This window comes from Syngnathus floridae, chromosome 10, assembly GCF_059516105.1.
Source record: "Syngnathus floridae isolate MCC-2025c chromosome 10, RoL_Sflo_1.0, whole genome shotgun sequence".
Taxonomy (NCBI): Eukaryota; Metazoa; Chordata; class Actinopteri; order Syngnathiformes; family Syngnathidae; genus Syngnathus; species Syngnathus floridae.
The window spans coordinates 2987068-3000772 of NC_142422.1; the positions used below are offsets into that span (position 1 = coordinate 2987068).

The 13705-nt window shown below is 43.9% G+C and overlaps 3 protein-coding genes across 4 annotated transcripts; all 3 read left to right on the forward strand.

The window, feature by feature from the left end:
- The first annotated feature begins 267 nt into the window (after window positions 1–267).
- On the forward strand, window positions 268–6715 carry pbxip1b (pre-B-cell leukemia homeobox interacting protein 1b). The gene is made up of 11 exons (XM_088386607.1): window positions 268–761; window positions 2617–2692; window positions 2897–2954; window positions 3042–3106; window positions 3189–3504; window positions 3770–4000; window positions 4069–4092; window positions 4261–4313; window positions 4437–4550; window positions 4625–4841; window positions 4920–6715. Exons 2-11 carry the CDS (start codon window positions 2642–2644, stop codon window positions 6083–6085), a joined length of 2295 nt encoding a protein of 764 aa, XP_088242733.1. The 5' UTR covers window positions 268–761; window positions 2617–2641; the 3' UTR covers window positions 6086–6715.
- Window positions 6716–6972: 257 nt separating this feature from the next.
- LOC148391780 (protein S100-A13) lies at window positions 6973–12120 on the forward strand. 2 transcript variants are annotated; one of them, XM_088386399.1, is made up of 4 exons: window positions 7003–7076; window positions 9087–9227; window positions 11602–11723; window positions 11796–12120. In XM_088386399.1, the coding sequence occupies exons 3-4, from the start codon at window positions 11604–11606 to the stop codon at window positions 11949–11951; spliced, it is 276 nt and encodes a 91-aa protein (XP_088242525.1). In that variant the 5' UTR covers window positions 7003–7076; window positions 9087–9227; window positions 11602–11603; the 3' UTR covers window positions 11952–12120. The 2 variants fall into 2 exon arrangements, with proteins under 2 accessions (XP_088242526.1, XP_088242525.1); XM_088386400.1 differs by lacking the exon at window positions 9087–9227 and having other exon boundaries at window positions 6973–7076.
- On the forward strand, window positions 7019–13619 carry s100t (S100 calcium binding protein T). Its single transcript, XM_088386398.1, has 4 exons — window positions 7019–7076; window positions 12381–12594; window positions 12969–13131; window positions 13284–13619. Exons 3-4 carry the CDS (start codon window positions 12970–12972, stop codon window positions 13443–13445), a joined length of 324 nt encoding a protein of 107 aa, XP_088242524.1. The 5' UTR covers window positions 7019–7076; window positions 12381–12594; window position 12969; the 3' UTR covers window positions 13446–13619.
- The last annotated feature ends 86 nt before the right edge of the window (window positions 13620–13705 follow it).

Consider the following 13705-nt stretch of genomic DNA (forward strand, 5'->3'; position numbering starts at 1 on the left):
AGTCAACACCATTTGGAGTGATTTTTGTCTTTAAACAGAGAGAGGATGCTTAAAAAAAACAAAGGCAAGTATGACAAACTACCAAGGAAACTCTAATTACTAACTTGAATGTTGCAAAACTGGTGGGCAATTTAATGAATTCGAGATATATACCCTAAAAATTCTAGTTTGATAAAAAATAATGTATAAAATTAAATAGATGTAAATTTTAAATATAAGATTAATTAATTCTAATAATCTATTACTGTTTTCCTTTTTTTTATACAGGTTGCTGGTTTTCACTGGACTGATGTGAAGCTCATAATTGTGACAGCACGGGACGTGACGTCATAATAAACAACTCAATAGAATCATTTTATTTTTATGTTTGTATTATTGTTTTCAAACAGCTAGAAAGTATGTTTTAATTGTCAAGTTGAACTTTTGGAGTCTTATTGGGTGACTCAGTGTGCTAACTTTGGTTAAATAGTGTGGATGGAAATAATATTTACATATATAACGTCACCTGCCATACGTCAATCAACTTGAAAACTTCCCCAAACACAGTAGGAGTGAGGACGTGTGGCGATTGGTTGTTCCTGAGGAAAAGAGGCGGAACTTGATCAAATCTCGTTTCTTATTGGACGAGATAGTGTGAGGCTCGAGCGCACGTTCTTCTGATGGAACAGTTCACAAGTTGGATGGAAAGGAAGCTTGACGTCTACTTCACAACTACCGTGTAAAGCCGTCTGGATAAAGTCAAAAAGTGAAAGTGAAGGAAGGTAAGAAGGACTACTCGAGGTGGTTGTTGAATTAGTAAACTAAAACGTTAGTTATTATGTTGTTCGTTACGTTGTATTCGTTTGCGCTTCCTTAACATACGGTCAAGGTTTTGCGTCTTTCCTTATTTGAATAGGAGTTAATTTCATTCGTTACAAACGTGTTGCTGAGTTTTATAATCAATTTATTTGTTTCTGCGTCGTCACTCTTGACATTTGCTGTCCAAAAGTAGCCTAGATCTTAAGCCCTGGTTTGTGCGAGATGCTCATTCTCCGCAAGCCATAACTGTAATCTCGCGAGAATTTGGCAAATCTCGTGAGATTTTATAGCAGAATACAATGTAATTATAAAATATAACAAATTAAAAAATGGGAGCCGGAGATTCGTTGACCAATGGAAGTTAACTCAATGGTGCAGTTAAGTAGTCCAGAGCAGTCTATTTTGTATTTGCAGATGCATTTTATGAGTTATTTTAAAATGTTATTAAAAAATAAATTACAGACAGAATAACTGAGTTGACATTAACTGTTATGGCGCAATTGGTTTTGAGAAGCTGCCAGGCCCAAGTTGTTGTCGAAATGGTGCCTCAGCCTGTGTCATTGTCCTGACCTTTTTTGGTAGTTCTTTCTAACTCGCCCCCTTAAGTTGTCTAGAACCACAATACTTTAACGACACTTGTTAAAACATGGTAAAACCTAAATTCGAGACTTCCTATGCAACTTAAACCACAAAGATCCAACAGCTGGTACATTTTCGGTTTAATCCAGCTGTCTTCTGCTCTGCCTCTCTCCTGTCTCCAGTCAATCTCCAAGCAGCTATATTTAGCGATCATCTGTGTAAGCCGTCCCACTATACGCTCCACAATGCTCCTCGGACCCCAGGCTAGTTTCTCATGGGAGATGAAACCTAAATTGCAGAGCACAGGAAGGAAATGTGTCAGTACTGGGAAATGTGGCTGTGATGTGAAAATACTTTATACAGCAACCATACTCTTGACTTTTCCAATACATGTGGAAAAATGTGTTGCAAGCCAATGAAAGCAATTGAACTTTTAGGTCATGGTTCCAATTGGTGTGATTGACACAAACATTACTATAAATGTGTGTATTGTTCTTGAGCGCTGCCATCTAGTGGTGAACAGTCTTATTGCAACTTGAAATTGATCAGAAACACTTAAATTATTCAAGGGCCACACCGAGTTCCAGTTATGTCACTTAAACATTGCATTTATTTAAAACAGTTTTTCCTGGAACAAATTGCGTCGGACCTTTTTCGTGTTACTTTCCATTGGTTTTGACTCGGTTTTGTTAACATCAATGAAAAGCCTAGTGGTGTTGAAATGCCGATTCAGCCTGTTCTCTTGTCTTCACAGCGCGGGCTAGCCTTAGTTACCCGAGCCTCGGGCCAAACATTTCCCCCCGCTCGTCAAAAGCCGGGGTGACTGAACTCCCACAACACACACAAACTACTAATGGCGAAACTAAATGGCAGCCTCGGAAACCCACTTCCTGTGTGCGCGCAGTCACAATCGCACACTACAGTAGCTCCTGTTGACAAAGTTGGGTGAGGCCTCAGGGAAACTATTCAAATCTTGTGTATTAATAGAGGATGTAAATGCGTTAGCGCTGTTAAGATAATGTTGGACAAGAGGAGTCAATATTAGATGCGCTCTGATGTGAAGTCACTTTTTGCATTATTGTGAGTATCTTCATTTCGAATCTATGGTGAACATTTGTTGCACAAACAACTCAATGTGTTGTCATGCAGGACACACAAGCCTCAAGGCTAAACCTCGCCCATTCCGTGCTCGCTTCTTTTCGTTTTCTTGTCGGTCACGAAAATATGCGTGTGTTGCAGAGCGCAGCCTCGGAGGGGCGGGGCCATGTCTGGGGGCAACGGCGCAAACAGCAGCTGGACCATCGTCAGTCCTGAGGTACTCAAAGGTCACCGCGGCGCGCAGCCTCAATTAAAGCGTGTCTTTTATAGCGTACGGAAAAATTGCTCGACCCAGTTGCGCTCTCTTTGAGGTCACCTGATTATGCGCTCGGCGTTGTACTCTCACTTTATCTGTCATCATCAGATCATGCTAGATGTTCTACTCAATGTATGACTGGAGGTTCCTTTTATTATCTACCAGGAGACTGCTGCTGAAACTGTCAGGCCTCTGGAGGAGCAGACGAAGCATCATGAACAAGGTTCCTCTTCGTTCCCTCGTCATCGTTATTAAATGCACCCTTAGATGCACTTTCATAAATTTTTTCTTCCCTCTAATGATGAGCCAGATGATGGGTCACACAGCCAGGTAAATGGTGCAAAACCATCAAGTGTCTCAGTGGAGGCCCACCAGGTCAGACCTCAACACCAATTTGCAACACTGCTGGTGAAAGTTCACGCTCATGAATTCGGATGACCCGCTTCTTTTTAATCAGGATGCGGAAGAGAGAAAAGGAGACCCAAGCGACGATCGCGGGACAGATGGTCCCGCCTCCGCGCCCTCATCTGTCAGCGATGCCCCCATTCCTTCCGGCGACGTCCAATCAGACGTGGCCCCCGATGGCGCCGACCAGGACACCTTCTCCGACTCCTTAAGCCACGACGCCCCTGATGAGCCCTCGGGCTCGCTGATGAAGGCAGAGACTCTGGGAGGCGTGGAGCTGACTCAGCAAGAAGAGCGGCGTGACGGAACGTTGGAGGAAGAACGCAAACAGGAAGGGGAGGAGTCAGAGCTTCTTTCGAAACACACAGGTACAGAAAATGGAGTGCGAAAAATTTATTTACTCAACTATTTTATTTTTCAATACCAAATGAACTTGCAAAACACAACCTCTCCTCTCGGGCGTTTTGATCGTTGTGGAGATAAAAATACAAGTTCTCTATTTCTGTTCAGTGTCAGGTCAAGGAATTTTGTTTGGAAAGGATGTGGTTGCTTTATTGTGGAAAAGTTTTTTTTTGTTTTGTTTATATGGCTTTTGGTCTTTTGAAATGCAAACAAAATTTTTTTCCCCTCCAGACTCCTCGGAGCAACCAGGATCGGATGAAGAGCGGCCCGAGGACACCGAGTCCGAGAGAAAGCGCCTGCTTGCCTCTCTGGAGCGAATCGGGAGGATAGATGAGGAGGAGGACGCTGATGAAGAGGAATTCCAGCTGCCACGGCAGAGGGCCGATGACAACATGTTCTCGCTGAACAAATGCATCCTAGGCGCCGTTATCCTGGTCTCGCTCGGGACCATCTTGTTTTCCGGTAGGTGAGCCCGTGTGAGCGTCAGCCTAAGCCAATGAGGTGCTAGCTAACGTGTGATGTCATTGCAGGTGTCTTCATGGACCTGGATGAGGGTAGGATGTGTGTTTGTTCATGATTGTCTTCAAAAAAAAATCCCCTTTCAAGATGAACAGGTTCCTTTCAAGCACCAACTGGAGTCCAAACTGATGCCTCACTAATTTAATTTCGTGTTGTTTCTCTTCACACATGAATAATTGAGGATACACCTTGTTAACTTTTAGAGAGCGGCTTGAGTACAAGGGAGCTGAGCGATTTAGAAGAACCAGGAAAACAGGTCAGTCCGTAGCTAAGTTGTTTACTTTAAGATTACTACGTCTTCGATTGTGCTTGTTTTTCTTCTTTTGCTCCTCTCATAACTGGGCACGTGTAAACATGGACGTTTTTGTGTTTGTGGTAGGAATGGCTTCGCTCAGAAACTCTTCCACCCCCTGTCGATGCTGACAACTCGGAGCTTCGGACCAAACTCGCCAAAGGAGACCAGCAGATTTCTTTGTTGCAAGCTCAACTTGAGGTGTGGCTTTATTAGAATTTTTTTTTTTGTGCTCAAGGGCAAATCTGGATGCTGACTTTTTCCATCCCGTCCAGGCGCAGATGGAAGAGTTGAAAGCCGCCGAGGGTCAAGCGGCCGAGGGCGAAACGGAGCGGCTGCGCTGGCAGGAGGAAAACACTCGCTTGAAGTCCAAAGTGGCATCGCTTCCTGTCCTCGAGGAAGAGAACGAGCGGCTGAAGAGGGAGCTGGAGACGCTGCCGACGCTTCAGCACGAACTAGAAACTTTGAGGTCCGCTGTCAGTAAGTTGACAGGTGAGCTGGAACGGTGGGCACAAGTGGAGAAGATGAGAGTTGTAGCAATGATTCTTTTCTGATATTCTTCATCTGCAGTGCCCCCAAGTGGTCAGCCAGCAGACAGGAGACTTGAGGAGGACAAGAAGGGTAAATCTGACATGGGTGAGAGGAAAGAGAGCAAGAAATCCGAACGGAAGGAGCGCAAAGACGGCAAGCAGGCCGAAAGTGGGAAGCGTGAGCGCGCAAAGTCCGACAAGGCGAAGGAAGGGCAAGGAAAGCGGGAGGAGGAGAAAGACTGGAAGAAGGAGAGCAGAGGGGACGAGGGGAAGACGTGGAAGGAGCGCGACCCGAAGACGGAGCGGGCCGAGAAGACGGAGAGGAAGGAGTGGAAGAAGGACAAGCATGAGAAGCAATGGAAAGGAAAGGAGGAGGAGGAGTGGAGAAAAGACAAAGGCGAAACGACGCACAAGGCGAAGGATAAGTGGAGGCAGAAAGGCAACGATGGCTTTGAGGAGCGCGGCAAAGAGAAGAACTGGAAGAGCCACAATGGCGAAAAAGAAAGAGGAGGCGAGAGGAAACGTGCGGAGGACGGCAAACAACAACCCGGCAAGATTGACGACGGGAAACGGGGGAGTCATCACGGGAAAGGTGATAAGGACCGCAGGAAGGACGGAAACGAACACAAGAGGAAAAAGGACAGCGGTGAGTCCAAAGGGGACAAGTCCAACTTGCACAAACACAAATTCACCGACCACCACCAACACGAGGAGAATGTGTGGGCCGAGAGGAAGGCGCCTCAAGAGTCCTCCGCCGATTCCACCGACTATTGGACCCAGCAGAGGAAGCGCCTCCACAGGAAGCCCAAACAGCCCCAGCACTGCCACTCCCAGGAGGCCTGCGCCCAAGCCGAGGGGCTCCACCCCGTCTCCTTCCCGCAATTCGAGTCCGTCCTCCACGCCTACCTGGCCAAGGCCGAGCAGGCCGGCGTGGACTCCTCCAAGAGGGACGAGCTGCGCAAACTGGCCTCCGAGTTCTTCCGGGACGGCGTCTTCATGCACGACCGGGTCAACTTCCGCAAGTTCGTCAAAGACGTGTCGGATATCCTGGAAGACATGGTGGAAGGGGACGGAGAGGAAGACAGCGACCTGGAGGATGAGATGGAGGCGTTCGGGAAGGAAGCGCTGGAGAAGTTTCTAGTGGCGGGAGGCGGCGAGCAACGCAAAGGCGAGTGGAGGAAGGAGAGCGCACGAGGCAGTGGCTGAAGTCGGAAGGGAACGCCGGATGGGAAGACATTTTCATTTACCTTTTTTTGTATCCACCGCAGTGCAGGTCTCATTTGATTTCAAAAAAACATCTTCTATTTTGAGTAGTGATATTATTTTTTACTTTTGCCATTTTGTCATATTTGCTGCCATGACAAACAGTTAACACATAAGATACATTCACACTGCTCAGTCTTATTGTCACAATGCAGTATGAATCATTTGAGTCGGTTCCCATGGCAACACGTCCGGAGCTATCGAAGTGACGTGAATGTCTCTTTGTTTGTTTATTATTAAGAAGCCTTTTTGTACATAGTTGCATTAATTGCTTACGAGTAACTTATTTTGTCCAGTTTAATGAAATAGAAAGGCACAGAAAATATTGTTCAAAGCTTGTTTGTTTCTCTTTAGGTACATAACTCACGTTGCGTACTAAAGTGCTTGATATGTGTTTTATTTTGAAAACAGCACTGTAGTAGTAATAGATTGACTGATGGTGTTTGACTTTTGCTTGCAGTTAATAATAATACGTCACATTTTGTTGCTGCTTTCAGAGGTGTTTTTCTTTGAATTTCAAAAATTGTCACTTTTATTGCCATGGCAGCAGTTCAATAAAATGTCAGCATCCAACTGTCTCAAGGCCTTTTCTTGGCTTGGCTAACAATCACAGATAGTAGTGACACACGAAAAAAAGTACAGACAGAAGATAAGTTTAGATAAAGCAAATAGATTTTTCGTATTATTATTTAAGTATTTTTGAATAGTGAGGCACTGACAATCTTGATAAAAACCAATAATTGCAAGTCAGTACAGCGAAACGTCCATCCTCTTGTCCTATTGGTCAATTCAATTGATTGACGTCTTACTTGACAAATGAGAGGCCGGAATATTGATTGAGCAGAAGGACTTGACCTCTTTATCAACCCGGAAGACGTTAGCTGCCATTTCCGGTTTCCCATTAAGCCGACGCGGCAATGGCGTTTCATCCAAGGTAGGAGTTTTAATTTGTCTTGTTTAACTACTGCTTTTGTTTGTTTTGAACTGTGTTAATATTTTTGGAGAATATAATGCTTTTGGTTGTCATGTATGTATGATTGTTTACATGATAATTCTTTTTTCGGAGTAGCCTTGGCGGCCATGTTTGATGTTGCTTATTGTTGAGCGCATTACTATAATATATATATTTTTCTGCAAGCTATACATTTTCCTACTTGATGGGGTTGTTTGTTGTGTGTGCAGGTCATAAATCAAATTAATGGTGTAAAAAGTTAAGCAATTATTCATCTTGGTCTATTTTTCATGCTATTTTTGTATTACTTTGGATACAATCGCCGCTCAGTTGTTTAGACATTCCCCCTAACCGTTTTGATTGAAAGCAACTACCCACTTCTTCCCCCACTGATGACTCAGAATAGGATGTAGGGGACCTGAAAACTTCTGCAAAGTAGGTTTTGGATGATAAAACCACAGAGCTTGTTAGTGCTGTACCTGTCTCCCTAATGCACATCCTGTCAAGGCTTTACCTGAACTAATAAGTTTTGTCAGCTTCTGAGCCCAAGTGGCTCGTTCACAAAACGTTTGGCTGTTATTCCACTTTTTTTATGACTTTCTTTTCGCTCTCTCCAGCACTTGAGAGTGAAGTAATTGTCTCTTAATGCCCCCAAGCTTGACAAAACTATTAAAACCATTTGTGTGATGGTACATTTTCTCTAGTAGTCACAATCTGCTCAATTAGTGAGTGATTTATAGTACCTGGAGTTGGTCTTAAAATCCATCCATGAATGTTCTGGGCTTAATGAGTCTGCTATATAGATTGCTTGTGTCCTAAATTACTGTGTATGCTTGCTGGCAGGAGAATAAGAAATAAGTGAAATACCAAGAGTGCGTTTCTTTCAATACAATATAATACAATTATCTTAACCCTCTAAGTTTAATCACCACTTTTGGTGTTCCAAATGAGTCTGCGATAATCTAGTCTGTGTCTTTCCTATTTATTTACTAACTCTAGACACATGGCTAAATTACCCTGAGCCCAAAAAACATTTAGATGGGCAAACAGGTTAGCTAGTTAACAAAAATTAACTCTCCTTAAAATTCTCCTATGAAATGAGTTGTATAAAAAATGTTAATCGTGACTGTGCAGCAGATTAAAGTTTGGGAAATGTCACGTTATATGCAGTTCAGTCAAACGTCCACCAGATGGCGGCAGACTCCGAAATCCCGCCTTAACCACTGTTAACAAAAGTTAATTCCCCCTAAAATTCTCCTATGAAATGACTTGTATTAAAAAATGTAAATCGTGACAGATTAAAGTCCTCAAAATGTAGGAAATGTCACGTTTTTTAGTTTGGTCTTCCTTACATGCAGTTAAGTCAAATGTCCACCAGATGGCGACATACCCCCAAATCCTGCCTTAAGCACTGTTAAAAGTGACACATTGACTGAACACAATTGTTCTCCTACCCATTGGACAGATGAAGATCTCAACTTGAAGCAATACTGGCAGCTGATTGGCTGGCCACAATGTCTGTATGCCATCCAGTCAGAAGGTTTGACTCAACTGCAATGTTTTTCTGGCTTTCTTTTGCAATGTTGGCTGTTCCAATCACTCCCCCGCGTACACACAACACACAAACACACACAGGTGCTCACTGTCATGTGTAGTATTTTTTTTTTAAATCACATTTAAAGGCATTCTTTGTTGTGTTTCTGTTCAAACTTTTCCTCCCCCAGCAAGTCTTCTCATTCTTTGCATAAGTGAGCAAAGTTTCAGGGCGTGGCCCTTGTTGCATCTGTGGGAACGCACGCACGTACTTGTTCCAACGTGTAAGCCGAGCTGGGAAAAAAGTCGAAAATGAGAGAAAGAGTTGAAAAATAACAAAAGTGTTGTAATTGCCCCACCAAGGCCGCGATGAGTGGGAATGTCAAGGGTTGACTCACAAGCGGCGGGTGCCCCTGTCCACATTCTTTCTCCCCCGCTCATGCACACGCCCTGTGACAGTGAAAAAAAGTTGGCTGCTGCAGCGAGAAGTTAAATCACGGAAAAGATATGTGCTGCTGCCTCATCTAGAACAGAAGGGAAAAAGAAGGAGCTGCTGCACTTATTTCTCTTCAATTTTCCTCCCGTCCTCAAATCCAAACGGTGAGTTTGACTTTTTCCTCCCTCTTTCCCACCCTATTGATGTTTCCCCCCACCACGATGTTTTAATTGTAACTCATTTCGACACAAACTCGTGAATGTTGCATTGCTTTTTTTTTTTTTTGTCTTGCGCGCTCACTGAAGCGTTTGGGCGGATCGGGTTGTCCCGGCTGGTAAACGAACCCCTGTCCCTTTACACGTCCAGGGAAACCCGAGCCGTGTCACGGTGACTTATTCATGAGTCCAGTGTCACTCCTGCCTCTGCTTATTGTGCACGCTGTCAGCAGTAGTTTGGGCTACATCTAAACACAAGACCCCCATCACCACTATATGCAACCCCCCCCTCCGTTCGTTTCTCCATTACGTCGTTTTGACACATGTAACCACGGTCAGATTTTGCGTCTTTCTTAATTTTATTCTCTTCGACTCAAGTACATGTTTTTCTGCACGGGTGTTGACAAGTAACAGGAAGTGTAGCAGTCACACCTATTTTATGCTAACACTGCCTGCGGGCGGGAAATTGCCGTAAATATTCTTTGAATCGCATATTCCGATAATAATCATCATTAGAGTAACGGTCAATTTAAACTGATTATTTTTCCATCACTGCTGAATTATATACACCGAGATTTCTTATTATACGTTGCCGCTTTCATGCGAGATTCCAAACAGCTGCAGATCTCAACCCCTCCCCGAAATTACCGACTGTAAAATTTAATAAGCCATAAATGGGCTAACAACTAGCAGCAGTGTAGCGGCCAATGGGTGGAAACGGTGGAGCAACACATGTAGACCAACAATATAATAATACTCGGAGGAATTAATTCTTTATCCTCTGTGGGAAAAAGAGTAATATTACTGCATTGGAATTACAATGTACAATTTGATGTTTTTTTAAGTATGATATTATAAAGAGATTTATTTTTAGAAAAAGGTTTTAGGGCGGAGCTGCGAGTATATATGAACAATATCAAGTGTCCAAACTGGTTAAACTGTGCATGTTTGATGCTCATAAACCGCGCCAGTCGGCTACAAGTTTACTATGTGTACAAAGTAATCATGTTAGTAGTTTGCCTTTGGGCGTTCCCGACCTGCTTTGCCTCCCAACTGGTTTCTACTTGTCTTTGTACTTGCAACATTGACGCTTTATAACCCCTGACATGAGTTTGTTTGCTTTTTTTGTTCGTCTTAAAGCCTCTTCGCACTCCCTCGTGACATTCAAACAATGTGACACGGTCCAAGTTTTGTTAAAATGGCTAAACGGGGAGGAGGCTGAGATGTTTTTCAAGTTGTGACTGGTCAAAAAAAAATAAGTCGTACCGCTTCAATGTAATGTTCTAGTCTCGGATTTTAATGCTCAATTTTCTCTGGAATCCAAAACTTCTTTTTTTTTTTTTTTATTGCTTGAAATTCCAAGTGCAAGTCAGACCACAATATAAACTGGGCCTTGCTCAAGCCCCATGAGTCACGCTCGAGGGCAAACCACGTGCTAATGTGCGCAAAAGCGGCCTGCCTCGTGCTTTTATTCAACTTTTCTACTGCCTTACTTCCCTTCTTGAACGTTCTCGCCTCTTGGTCAGTTTAGCTTGTTAATGGGCGGCCGCCCGAACGTACGCTGCCAAAGGTGTCGGCACGATTATAGTACACTGTTAAATAATTTAAAATTATATATATATAATGGAAAACAACAAGCTGATGACAGATGTCCGGAAAAATGTGTGTGCAAAGTAGGGCCTCCATGAAACACAATCCGGATGTGTGCGTTGGGCCTCACTCACTCGGTAATTAGGTTAATGCAACCGACGTCCTAATTGTTGCTAGTTTGGCGATGTGTGTGTGTCTTTGGGCGTGGACCAGTGTGTGTGTGTAGCTCATTGTGTTGTGACATGTGTGTCACATGCAGTTCCTAGGCAACAAAAACAAAACAACAAAATGGCTCCCAGCAGGCCCGACTCGGTTCGTCATCGACCGGGCTGTTTCCTGACCGTCTTTTTCTCTCGTCAATCACTTAGTCAGCCTTTCTTCTGCGGAAATCTCGCCTCCACCACACTGGGGGGATAATGAGCAGCTCCACATGGGTGGTTTCAATTTAGATTTTGGGATTTGTTGTCGGACCCTCCTATAGATGTTTTTCGAATCGTTTACTTAAGCATTGAAACGTACCGAACGCGGACAGTAGCCGGTAATCGGAGCCAGATGCGCCTCAAAGGCATCCCGGGGATCAAATGTCCTCCGTCAGAGATCACGGCCCACATTGTGTTCTCCTCGTCTTCCACCGCTTGGTCTCCCCCTCCCCCACCAAATATCAAAAAACAATCTTGTGTTAATAATATCATTGGTGACCTTTTTGATGAAACCAGATTGTTTTTTTCTGTAGACATGGAGTCAGCCATCCAGACTTTGGTGACCACATTCCTTAGTTCTACCAGAGGCAAGGAGAACATGGATAGCAAGTCCTTCCAGAAGATGGTAAAGAAGAACCTTGGCAGCGTCATGGAGGTAAAAAAAAAAAAAAAGATAGTGATCATGAGCAATCACGATCAATCCGCTTCATCTCGTGATTTACCGCAGGACGCCAACAGCTCGGCGGCCGTCAAGGACATGCAAAACGGCCTGGATGAGAACAAGGACGGGAAGGTCAACTTTCAGGAATACCTCACTCTGATCGGCTACATCGCCAAGGCCGTCAGCGAGAGCAAGTGCCCGTCCAACGCCGCCGCTTCGTAGACGGCCACCCCCATTTGGGATCTGCGTTCTCGTGTGCTTCTTTCACAGTTAACCAACCTTTTTGTATCGAACCATCCTGCTAACCCGCTATTCGAGGCTCCCTCCATGTTGAGCTCAACATTGAAGAACTCCCATGTCATGAATGCAATTAAAAAGCTTTGTACCGACACCGTGCTTGTTGTCGTACGTCGTCATTCGGGTGTCAAAACGCTGAGGTTCCCCTGACGCGCTTCTAAAATTAGCCGCTCGAACGTCTCGTACTGGAACCGGATCCTTCTAATTGTGATCTGCAACACAATCTGGTCTTGCTTGGAAAGACTTTCAATATAATACCACATTTAAACACACAGCAAGGAAAAAAAAGATATTTTAAACCACCTGTTAAAATGTATTTGAAGGATTCTGGGGGGGGTTGTCTTTTTTTTGGAGGTGGTCCTGGGTCGAGTGGACCATCCTCATGGTGTCCAATAGACGCGTAGCAGGCCTCGAAACAAAAAAGCTGGAGGAGGAGGAAGAAACTTGTGACATGCTGAAGGAGGTTGGGTGGAGTATTTAAGACGAGGTGTCCCGCTCATCACTTACTTTTTTCTCTTCGCTCGCTGCGTACACCTGAACCTCCGGCCGGCCCTCGTCCTCCAGTCAGGTAAGGATGATTTTCACTTTGTTCATTTTGAAGATTGTTTTTTTTTCCTAACTTAAGAAAATTTGTAATGTCGCTAATGATTTTAAGGGTTGGTTATCTTGTAAAGGACCTTTGTATTTTTGAAGAAGCCATTTTAATGTCAAAATATCCAGTTTATTCAGGATATAGAATTCAAAAGCAGCTTTTGGGTTTCGGGCCTTATCATCAGATGAAGCGTAGCTATACAAAAGCTAGCGATGAAGAAATAGAGCATAGTTGACACCAGAACGCTTTCAGGGTTTAAACGCCTCTGCCTCTTAATGATGCTTAACCCGGCCTGCGGTGTAACGCTAACGGCACGCTCGTTCTGCTTTCTATGATGATCCACTCGGCAGAATGTCCATGCCCAAGTCCGAGAACGCGTCCACTCTGGAGAATGCCATGCAGCTCATGATCCAGACCTTCCACAAGTATTCCGGCAACGAAGGCGACAAATACACGCTGAGCAAGGTCGAGCTCAGGGAGATGCTCACCACTGAGCTGCAGAACTACCTCGGGGTATGGATGCTTTTTTTTTTTTTTAATATATATATATATAATTGTTTTAGTATATATATTTTATATATATTTTTTATATACATTTTTTTCATATTTTCTTTCTATTTTTTTTGTATTTCTTTATGATTTTTTTTTTTTTTTTTTTTTTGCAGAACGCCCAAGATAAGGAGGCAGTGGACAAGGTTATGCGAGACCTAGACTCCAACGGGGACGGCGAGGTGGATTTTACCGAGTTCATCATCCTAGTGGGTGCCCTCACTGTGGCATGCAACGACTTCTTCTTGGAGTTTAACGAAAAGCCGGAAAAGAAGTAAGAAAGACACGCAACGTACAAAAAATGTCTAACAGTGATTTGCGTGTTGACCTATTATGTCTGCAATGTCCCTTTTTAAATTCATGTTTACTTCAATCTCTTGTTTCTGTTCAAGCATTTTGTAACACTGTGGAATTTCCCCTGGAAAGAATAAATGTGATCTTTGTTCAGAGCATCCTGTCGTGCTTGTCATCTATTGACACAAAATGGCCGCTAGGTGGCACTGTGTGGCTTTGGAACGAGATAATTGGGGGACCCAAA

What these genes read in the sequence shown, in the direction of transcription:
- pbxip1b (XM_088386607.1), top strand. Translation starts at nt 2,642, where the DNA reads ATGTCTGGGGGCAACGGCGCAAACAGCAGCTGGACCATCGTCAGTCCT. An exon ending in GACGAAGCATCATGAACAAG is followed by an intron (nt 2,955 to 3,041) that starts GTTCCTCTTCGT and finishes ATGATGAGCCAG; the next exon opens with ATGATGGGTCACACAGCCAG. An exon ending in CGCTGTCAGTAAGTTGACAG is followed by an intron (nt 4,842 to 4,919) that starts GTGAGCTGGAAC and finishes CTTCATCTGCAG; the next exon opens with TGCCCCCAAGTGGTCAGCCA.
- LOC148391780 (XM_088386400.1), top strand. Translation starts at nt 11,604, where the DNA reads ATGGAGTCAGCCATCCAGACTTTGGTGACCACATTCCTTAGTTCTACC. An exon ending in ACCTTGGCAGCGTCATGGAG is followed by an intron (nt 11,724 to 11,795) that starts GTAAAAAAAAAA and finishes GATTTACCGCAG; the next exon opens with GACGCCAACAGCTCGGCGGC.
- s100t (XM_088386398.1), top strand. Translation starts at nt 12,970, where the DNA reads ATGTCCATGCCCAAGTCCGAGAACGCGTCCACTCTGGAGAATGCCATG. An exon ending in AGCTGCAGAACTACCTCGGG is followed by an intron (nt 13,132 to 13,283) that starts GTATGGATGCTT and finishes TTTTTTTTGCAG; the next exon opens with AACGCCCAAGATAAGGAGGC.